This window comes from Dasypus novemcinctus, chromosome 21 (genome assembly GCF_030445035.2).
Source record: "Dasypus novemcinctus isolate mDasNov1 chromosome 21, mDasNov1.1.hap2, whole genome shotgun sequence".
NCBI classification, from domain to species: Eukaryota; Metazoa; Chordata; class Mammalia; order Cingulata; family Dasypodidae; genus Dasypus; species Dasypus novemcinctus.
In genome coordinates this window covers 35552184-35562017 of record NC_080693.1, presented here as the reverse complement: position 1 = coordinate 35562017, position 9834 = coordinate 35552184, and the positions used below count along the sequence as shown (strand labels likewise).

Below are 9834 nucleotides of genomic sequence, written 5' to 3'. Positions count from 1 at the left end.
CCATCTGCTCCCGCAGGAATGGTCACTACCCTGTCCAGGCTGTGCCTTCCTGTCCCCTCCCCTCTGTGGCCAGCTGTGAGAGATGCTCTCAGTTTGATCACATTGTGGGACAAGGATGGCTGCACCCTGGTACCATGTCTACTGCTGGCCCTGGAGGGTGGTCTCTGGGGAGGGGCAGGGCCCACTTAGACCCACTTCAGACTCATCTTTCAGGGATCACCTCCAGGTGGGCTGGTGTCACCAAAGCACAGCCTGAGAGGAGCCCCCAGTTTCGCCTATTGGGGGATGGGGTAGGAATGGGTGCGTTTTGAGCCAGGAGCACATATGTAAGTAAACCTCAGGTCTCAGATGGGGCTCGCTTGGAGAGTTCTCCCAGAGGCAGTCCTGGGGGTGGGTCAACACCGACCTGCCTCAGAGGGATAGCTCTGGAGAACCCCACCCTATATTAGTGTCCTCCCTCTCAGAGGCTCTAGGGTTGGGTCCAGGGTGGGGGCGAGGAGTGGGGACAGACACAGTGAACTGGTTGACCCAAGAGGACGGCTTGCCAGACCCGGCCTGGCCCTGGCCACACAGGAAGGGGGGGTGCATGCTCTCTGCCAAACCCACAGGTGATGGGGGACCCCAGCTCTAACCCACCCTAGGTCTGCATCTGGATCCCCAAGCCCCTAGGGAAAGGGCCGCAGTTTCATGGAAGGACTTTACTGGGACCCACCTCCTTACCTTGGACCCTGAAAGCTCAGACAGTCCTACCCTACAGACAGACCTATCCTACACCCTCTGCCTAGGTGAGGAGCAGCAGCATCTCCTGCAGGGGACCCTCAGGCTGACCTCTGGGGGCCTACCCCCCTCGCCCCCAGAGCCAGTATGGCTTCATGACGGCCCATTCAGTACACGTAGGCGTGGCCCCAGAACAAGTATGACAGGCAGAAAGCTGCTCGGCCTTTTAAACCCCAGGGCCCCAGCTCCAGTTTGAAAGGAGCCCCAGACTCCTGCTCTCGTGCTGCCCCCTGCGGGCCACCCTTCACACCACACGTTTCATCACTGTTCTAGGATGGGCGATGTGAACGGCTGCAGCGCCTGCAAGTCCTCTATCTGGGGGAAATTAACCCTTTTGTTCAGGAGTCCTAGTTTTAAATCTGGTTAGAATTCACAGGCCCACAAAATCACATCTTCAGTGTTACTCATTCCTACCTGAAATTTAGCATTTTCCTCAAATCACAATAGCATTAGCAGAAGCTATCACTTTATCATTAGAAATCAAGTGTTTGCATATTACAAGTATTGCAGAATCTATCACGTATCTATCTATCTATCTATCTATCTATCTATCTATCTATCTATCTATCTAATCTATATATAAATTGGCTTCCTCGTATCCTATATATTTTATGTATTTAAAAGCCTTATATTGAGAAGGGGTCCATAAGCTTCAGCAGACTGAAAAAGGGGTCACACAAAAAGGCAAAGCGTCCTTGCTTTAATCGCCGGCTGGTGGGGAAGTGGAGAATGGCCCTTAGGGGAGGCGCCAGGCTAGGGAGGCGGGCACTTGGGACGGTAGCTGTTTATCCACTGGAAGGGAAGCATCTCAATATTTTAACAACTGTTTTGCCAGCCCAGGAGGACATGCACTGGGGGTTTCCCTGGGGTATTTGGGTTTTCCGGCTCTACCCAGTGATAGGATCCTAGGACATCCCTGAGGAGTCAAAGCAAAAATGGCTGGCCTGCTTCAGAGAGACAGAATCTGCCGCCCAGAGCAGGCAAGGGACCTCAAGATCAACAGCTCCTCGACATCAGAGCCAGCCCCACCCCCACCCTGGCTTCTTCCTTCCACTGCCCAGGGATCCTCTAGTTTCCTCGGCAAAGTGCCAGGAACCAAATGCAGCCTGTCACACCATCAGCAGCAGGGCCTCGGCCAGAAGCGTGGAGACTTAAAAGGAGGCAGGGAGCCCAGGCCCCTCCAGCCAGGCCTCCTCCAAGTCTCTCAGGGTGATTGCCAACCTGGCACCAGCTCCAGGGATGAGGAGCCCTCATTTGAGGCCTTCCTCCCTGCCTGACGGTGCAAGGACCGCAGGCCCAGGCCAGGACACCAACCCAGGGCCACTTAGCAGCTCTAGGCAGGAGGATGTTATCAGGATGCTGGGGAGGTGCCTCTTCCTACAGCTTCTCTGTAGACTTGTAATCCCCTGAAAACAACAGAAGAGCCCTGTATACCTTTCTATTTAGTTGCCTCTTCTTCAAAACCAGTCGCCCTCCCACTCCCATGCCCCTTCTTCACCTTTGTACCAACTGACAGGTACTGGTCACTTGCTTCTCGGCAAAATGCTCTCTTCCCTTAGCTCCTCCCACAGCCTGCTCCAAAACAGGCTTCTCCTCCTGCCTCCACTGGTGCTCCTGTCCTCTGGCCTGCTTGCAAACGCTGGCCTTCCCTGGGGCGACATACTCGCTCAGCGGCCCTCAGGGGCGTGGAGGGCACTGTTAGCATTGTTCCGGGTAGCCCACTCATTGCAGGGCATTTGGCATTCCCATGCCCTGCTCACTAGATGCCAGTAGTGCCAGCTGGGGGACCATCATAATGATAGCCCCCATCAGAGCTTCAGCAATCACCAGCTCCCAGGATCGCCACCCCCGGCCCTCATTGCCCGCCCTGGTCTCAGAGCCTGCATTTCCTGCCTCCCAGCCATCTCCTCCAGGATATCTGCACCACAGCACGCTGCAACCCGAACTCACCATCTCCCGCCGCCCCCCACCCTGAGTTCCCAAGTCCAGAGATGGCACCCCTAACTGCCACAAACAAGGATTCAGCCTCGAGCCCTCCGTCATCCAATCAGTCACCAGCCCCCAGGAGGTCATCCCTTAAAAATCTCAGCTTAGCGACTTCTTGCCATCTCCTGGGTATTGACCTAACTCAGGTTCCCTTCATCTTGTACCCAAATTCCTGCAACAGCTTCCGCACTGTCCCCGCCCCTAGCACGCTTAGTGCAGGAACGCTGGAGCCAGACTGACTGGATTCAAAACCCGGCACTGCCACACTCTAGCCATGCAACCTTAGCTGTGCAAGGAAACCTCTCTGGGCCTGAGTTTCCTGTAAAAAGAGCTTAATAGTGCCTTTCTCAGAAATGGTTGTGAGCATTTTGAGTTGACACATGTAAAGCACCCAGCCCAGGGCCTGGCACTTAATAATGTTGGCTATTATTATTGGTCTCATCCTTCGCCAGTCCACCCTCCACATAGAATGTGAGCAGGTTTCTCCTGCTTGGTGGCTCCCCACCTTCCTCAGAAGCCCCATCTCTGGAGCCAGGGGGCCCCGCAAAACTGCCTTCCTTTCAGTCATAAATACTCACTTTCTTGGACACACCTGATACATCTTACCCCCAAGCCTTTGCCTATGGGCTCCTCGTACCTCAATGCTCTCCCCACCCCCATTTCTTCCTATCAAAGGCCCCAGCTCTAAGGCTGCCGGCCACCAACACTCCTTTCCAGAACCCTCCAAGCAGAACAGCTCTCCCTTCCCTGTATGCCCAAGTTCAGCTCATTCTAGGGACAGGTATTCACTCTGTCTCATTCACTTTAGGTTCCTAGAGTTCAGCACAGGTCCTGCTGCCCAACAGGGGCTCCGCAAAGGCCAGATGAATTCCGGCTTGTCTAAGTAATCCTCCGAGGGTTAAGTCCTCGACTTAACTCAGGTGGGCTGGCCCTGCGGTGCGCATCCCAAGGTGTGCCTGGCGCAGTGGGGTCAAAACCTGAGGTTCTCCATCTCCTTCAGGTCCTGAAATTCTTGCATTAAGCAGCCCCTCCTCTGGGTCCTGGCTGGGTGGAGAGGAGCTGGGAGCAGCATCCTGTGCAGGGCGAGGAGATGGTTCTAGGCCTTCAGCAAACGTTTGTCTACCTTTTCTCTCTGAGGAGGGCTACAACCACAACCCGTGTTCCTAGTGGCCTCTGGGAGCCAGGGAGGGGCAGGGCAGTGAGGGGTGGAGGGCAAAACCACCTCCCCCACCACCCCTTCGACCTTGGAATCGAGGGCCCTTGCTCCAGCCTCCGCTTCACCACAGTCAGCAGGATGGCTTTGAGCCAAAGCTTCCCTCCTCAAGTCTCCTTTATCAAAGGAAAAGCCTTTTCCAGCACCAACATGTCCTAAATGCTGACTCTAGATGCTTAGGGTGGTGTCAGGGCACAGAGGATCAGGAGGAGGACTCGGGGGTCAGAGGACACTGGGATATGCAGAGAGTTCCACTACCTTTAGCACATTGCCTGCCCATCCCCACCGCCCACAGCCAGACAAGAGAAAAGGAGGAAGCATTTATTGAAAACTATATACAGTTGGACCAGCCCCTCCGGCTTAGGCTGGTCCCTCCCACACCTCAGGCAGTGTCTTGGTCCCTGATGGCAGAGGCTGGGGCTGGGGTGGGAACCCAGTCTCCCTGGGCAAGCTTGGCGGCCAGAACCCATCATGGATCTTTTATGTGAATACACAGCTCTAAACGTCCTGGAAGTGGCAGGGAACGGACCCCCTGCTCTTATCTAGACTCACCCTGATGGGGAAACCTGTTCTGAAACTTGGGCCCAAGAGGGCCTAGCCAGGTGGTCCAGAACTCCTGGCTGCTGCTCTCACAAGAGGCCTTCCTAGACCTGGAGGCAACCAGCCCCTACCACCCTACCCCATGGGCTGCACGAGGCTTGGACCGGGACCACCAGGCACCCTCCCTCCCAACACTGACTCAGGGTCCAGGGTTCCTGGAACACTCCCCAAGCAGAAGGCCTGGGGTTACGAGCTGGGGCTCAGAGCCCAGGACCAGACCCTCCTGGGGTAGGGGACGGCTTGCGGGGTCAGGGTGTCCCGCTGTAGGAATAGTCTGCTTTATTGTGCATCACCAGCTGGTCATCCACGAAGTAGAAACTGTCAGATTGCGTTTCGTATGGGTGACGGATCATCTCGCTGACTGCAAAAGAAGCCCAGACAGGATGAACAAAGGTCAAGGTCAGGAGCCTGAGCCAGGCCGCTGCAGGGTCTTTGGGTCTGAGGGTGGGGATGGGGGCACAAGCTGAATGCTCTCAAGGATCTCCAGCCTCTTTGAGCCTCCACATCCCTATAGGTGACAAAGAATGGCAGCCAGGGCACTTGATGGCAACGGAGGCAAAAGAGACTCAGTGCGGGAGGAGGGGGCCGGGCCTACATGCACTCCCTCCCCCCCCCCCCCGCCCCCCGCACGGTCTCTATGCCCTCCCCACACTTGCGAGGCCCTGCCCACGCACTCAGCTCCTCAGAGAGCGGAGGGAAGTCGTAGATGTGCTCGCAGGTGTTCTTGCTGCTGGGGATGCAGAAGCCAAAGTGGAAGTCAAAGCTTTTGAGAAGCTGGTTACGGAAGTAGTGCCTCTCGATCATGCGGAAGTTGTTGACAGGCTTATCTCCCACTGTGAACTCCACCCTGAGCCAGCAAGGGAAGGGGGCGGGGCTGAGCTTGGCCTTGAAATCAGCCAGCGGGCGCCCCCGAGACGCTCCGGAGGAACTCAGGAAGGGCCGGCTCCCACCCTCACCCCGGCGCCCAGCCCCCAGGCCCCAGCCCCGCGACTCACGTGGCTCCCACCTGCCTCAGGCGGAGGAAGGCAGGCGTGAACTGGTAGCGGACAAAGCGCCCGGCATTGGGGTCCAGGTCCCGCCGGTTGATGGGCAACCGCTCTGCAATGCACCCCAGCTGGGGCTCAGTGGGCTTCAGGCTGCCCTTGCCCACCCAGGGTTCCACCCCAGGGCCGCAATCTCTCTCATCTCCCCAGGAGCAAGGAGTCAGAACCACTGGTCAAATGGTCCTTCCACTTGGGGGTACTGGGTCAGCGCCTCACTCATTTCCGCTGAGGCTACGGGGCCGCAGCAAGCGCAGAGGCCTGGGGCCGCCGGGCCTGCCGTTCCCAGGAAGGCCTGCAGGGGGCAGACCCGCAGGGACTGAAGGGGCAGGACCGTTCTCCCAGGATGTCCAACCTCAGAGACGATGGGAAGGAGAAGGGGCTACTGCCCCAGGTCCCTGTCTGGAGACCCCTGAGAAGGCTGGGATCCAAGCCCAAGCTCTGCTGAGGCTCCTGTGCCTGAGGAGTCCCAGCTCCATAGCTCTCACTCGCTGACAGTCCACCAGGCCGCTCACCTGAGGCTGGGGGCTTCTTGATTTCAAAAAGGACAGTGCCTGAGTCCATGTCCCGAATCTTGAACCTGACGAAGTCGATCTTGTAGATATTCTCCTCGGGGGCGCACAGGTAGTCTAGGGGAGACAGGCACTGAGCAAGGAATGCGCCCGCCCAGAAGGCCCTCTTGCCAGCCCCCCTTCTGTGGGACCCTAGAGTAGCTACCACTTTCAGTGCCCTCCAGAAAGAAGGAAATGAAACCCTGCGCAGAGGGAGCCCCCATCCTGCAGGGTCAATGGGGGACAAACAGCCCCATCCTAGAGGCCCTCGGGGGTCAGGGAGGGGCAGGGCAGACAGGGGAGCAGAGAGAGGCCTCCTCCCTCACCTTCCCTCCCGCCCTGCAGTCGAGGGCCTTGTCCCAGCCTCCATTGCTGCCAGGATCTCCTGGGTGATTCGGGGCCAGACAGGTCTCTCCATTGTCAGCCCCCAGGAGGAGAGAGAAAGGCCCTGCCTTTAGGAACCTCACTCTAAAGGGGGTGACAGAGGTCTGCCTTGGGAGAGACAACGCTGACCTCGACATACTACATGTAGATGTGTCAGGCAGGCTCTGACCTTATCTAAAGGGGACTTTCCCTAACGTGGGGAGACGTGCTAGGGCCTGTGAACTACCCCTTCCCTGCTCTTCCTCACTCACCCCCTAATCCCCTGCTCTCCCCATAAACAGCTTATGCAAGCCCAGCTCTCTTAAGCAGCTTAGCCAAAGCTCTGCTGACTCCAGCCCAGAGCCTGTAAAACTGCAGGGGAAGGGGGCTAACTCTGACCCCATTCTCAGCTGATCTCCAAAGGGAGGAAGTCTTAGTAAGCAGAGGGAACCCCCACCCCACCCCCCCAGCAAGGTCATTTAGCCCAGCCCTAGTTCCCATCTCCTCGCTGCTGCAAGAAGAGCACAGCCAGGCCAGGAAGGTGCCGTGGGTGTGGGCAGGGGGGCAAGTGGGGGTTGGGGAGCTCCCAGGTCCAGAAGGGGAACCAGGAACAGCGATGGGCCTGGCCTTTCCTGTAGCAGCAATTGGGAGTGCTCAGGGAGACTCTGGCATCAAAAAGGAAGGAGAGGCACAGCGAGGGGCTATACCGCAGCACATCCTCCCTGGCAGCCCGTGGAGGCCCGGAAATCACTCTCTAGGCCACTGGGCCATCTTTTATTCCTCTGGGGCAGGAAGAGGAAGTGAATGTAAAGTCATTCTCTCTTCTCCAGGCATTGCCTCTTCTCAAGTGTGGGGCTGCCCCCTCCAGGAAGCCCTCCTAGCAGTCTGAGGCCTAGCAGAGGGGACACAAGGCTTGGGAGGAACTGTGCCCTGGCCTAGCCATCACAGCTCAGAGGGCAGAAGGTAAAGGAAGGGGGTGCAAGTAAGCAGCCCCTACCCCAGTCTGCACACAATTGATTTTCACACAAATAAGCACTGGTCCGAAGATATAGAGAGAAGGCACAGGCTAGGGAGAGGAGGTGGGAGAGCTGGGAGCAGGATCTTAGCTGCCCAATTTCCAGCTCCCTGAAAGGCCCCGTTTCTCCTCACTGTTCAGCTTCTCACTGGGGAACAACCTCTCGCAGTCTGACTTCATTCTCTTCTATTGCAAATCCACTCTGTCCTTAGAGGAGTGGAGATCAGGGCTGTGCAGGGCTCAGAACAGCACCAGGAGTGATGAGGCCTGTACCCAGGGTCACGCCAGAAAAGAGGGCAGAGTGGCTGAGGGCTAAGACCACAACAGCGCCCTTCCCCTCAGCCACAAATAGCTCCCTAAACTGGATTCTGGGCCTGATAATCCAGGAACAGCAAATCTCAGGCCTGTGTGATTAGGGTCAAAAGAGACCAGGTGGAAGGCTCTGGCACCCTGTTCTCAGCTTCTGCAGAGGAAAAGAGGAAAGGGTTCCCATGAAGCCCCTACTCATGCCCCACAGATGCCCCATCTCTAAGGGCCGGGAATGTCCTCTAAAATTAGGAGACACATGGTAGTGTGTGGGCTGCAAGCCCCTTGTGGTTACAAAACATCCCCAGGACATCCCTTAGACAGGACAGCCAGATGTCCTAATACCTCTTAAGTTCTGCCCCAGAGCTAAACTGAATCCTGAAAGATGCTATTGCTAATTGCAGCCCAGCTGGCACCACCGTCAACCTGGTCCCGACCCCCGCCCACCACCAGCGCCCGCTTGGGCAAGGGAGCTCCGACTCCAGGGGCCCAGCCAAGAATGGCTGCTGCCTGGCTCAGAGAGCAGGGAGGGGCTGGGCCCCAGGAACCCAGGCGCACAGGCCCAGGCATGTCATCGTGCTCCACAGCTCTGTCCAAGAGCCCCAGGCTCTGCTGCACCTGCAGCTCCAGACCACAGGGCTCAGGTCCACACCAGGGCCAGCCCCCACCCCACAGGGAGACTCCCCCCACACCCCACCCCACCAGTTGCTCTCACAGAGGGAGCCAGAGCCCCTGCCTTTCCAGATGCCGCCCGTTCTTCAAAGTTCAACCACCTCCTCTGCCATGAGGCTTCCTGGCAATCGTCCCCTGCCCTGGTGCCCCACTCCTCTGCTCTGAATGCCCACTTGTCTGCCTCCAGGCAGGAGCCTTGAGCAGCCCTGCAGGGCCCTCAGGACTGGATAAAAAGGGTCCTATTTACAGAGCACTTAGCGTGCCAGGCACCGTGTAGTCAGAAGATTCACTGATTTTCATAACCCTATGAGGGAGATGTCATTCTCCCCATTTTACAGATGAAGACACATGCTCAGAGGTGAAGTTACTTGCCCAAGGTGACACAGCCAGTTACATGGTAAAGCTGGGACTCAAACCCAGGCAGTCCAGCTCAGACCCCCCACGCCTGATGAGAGGGCACCGGGAAGGGGCGGCCCTGCTCCTGGCTGGGATAAGAAGGCACAAACCCACAGGCTGGCAGGGACCAGAGCCAACCCACTGAAGGGCCCTGCTGAGCTCTTTCCCTGGCCAGCGGGGTGGCGCGGTGGCCCAGGCTTCCTAGAGGACCCAGGGTGAAGATGGTTGTGGTCAGGGAGACGGGAGTGGTCTTGACTTCTCCAGGGGCGGGGGCTGAGGACCGACTGCACCAGCCCGCTCGGGAGCGCAGACAGCCCTCGGGGGACTCCACCTGTAAGGGGACTCCAGCTGCGGCTGTTGCCCCAGCTCCACCGTGGGAAAGGGAAGTGGACCCCTCCAAAAAGAAGTGGATCGGGAGGAAATAACTGTTTAAAAGGAGAGGAGGGGCGCCCAGGGCGGTCAAGCGAAAAGGAGATGGGGAGACCTCAGGCTTGGGGGCGTGAGGGAGAGGAGTAAAGGTAGGGAAGGGGGAACAGGAGGGGGCGGGGGGCGTCAGGGCCCCCTGCCCGCGCTCCCTCCGGCCGCGGGCGGCGCTCCCTCGCCGGCGCTCACCGCCCGTGATCCGCTGCAGCCCCAGCACGTCCTCCGGCGCGATCGGCTGCTTCCTCTGCAGCGGCCCCGGCCTGGGCCCGGCGCCCGCCTCCGGCTCCGACTCAGATCCGGATTCGGATCCTGCCGGCGGCTCGGGCTCCACGCTCGGGCCCGAGGCCCCGGGCGCGGGTTCCGCCTCCGCCCCGGCCCCGCCGCCGCCCTTCTTCACCTTCATGGCCTCGCGGGCCGCGGCTCCCAGCTGCCGCCGCCTGCGCCCGCCGGAGCCGGGGAGGGTCCCGCGTAGCCCCGCCCCGGCCGCCAGGT

General features: G+C 58.6%; 1 protein-coding gene across 1 annotated transcript; it reads right to left on the bottom strand.

Moving 5' to 3' along the window:
• Positions 1-4283: 4283 nt before the first annotated feature.
• On the bottom strand, positions 4284-9767 carry UNC119 (unc-119 lipid binding chaperone). Its single transcript, XM_058283805.2, has 5 exons — positions 9532-9767; positions 6132-6245; positions 5572-5674; positions 5251-5423; positions 4284-4937 (listed from the first exon to the last, which is right to left on the bottom strand). Exons 1-5 carry the CDS (start codon positions 9743-9745, stop codon positions 4825-4827), a joined length of 717 nt encoding a protein of 238 aa, XP_058139788.1. The 5' UTR covers positions 9746-9767; the 3' UTR covers positions 4284-4824.
• Between the last annotated feature and the right edge of the window lie 67 nt (positions 9768-9834).

What these genes read in the sequence shown, in the direction of transcription:
- UNC119 (XM_058283805.2), bottom strand. Translation starts at nt 9,745, where the DNA reads ATGAAGGTGAAGAAGGGCGGCGGCGGGGCCGGGGCGGAGGCGGAACCC. An exon ending in GCTGCAGCGGATCACGGGCG is followed by an intron (nt 6,246 to 9,531) that starts GTGAGCGCCGGC and finishes TGTCTCCCCTAG; the next exon opens with ACTACCTGTGCGCCCCCGAG. An exon ending in CAAGAAGCCCCCAGCCTCAG is followed by an intron (nt 5,675 to 6,131) that starts GTGAGCGGCCTG and finishes GGTGCATTGCAG; the next exon opens with AGCGGTTGCCCATCAACCGG.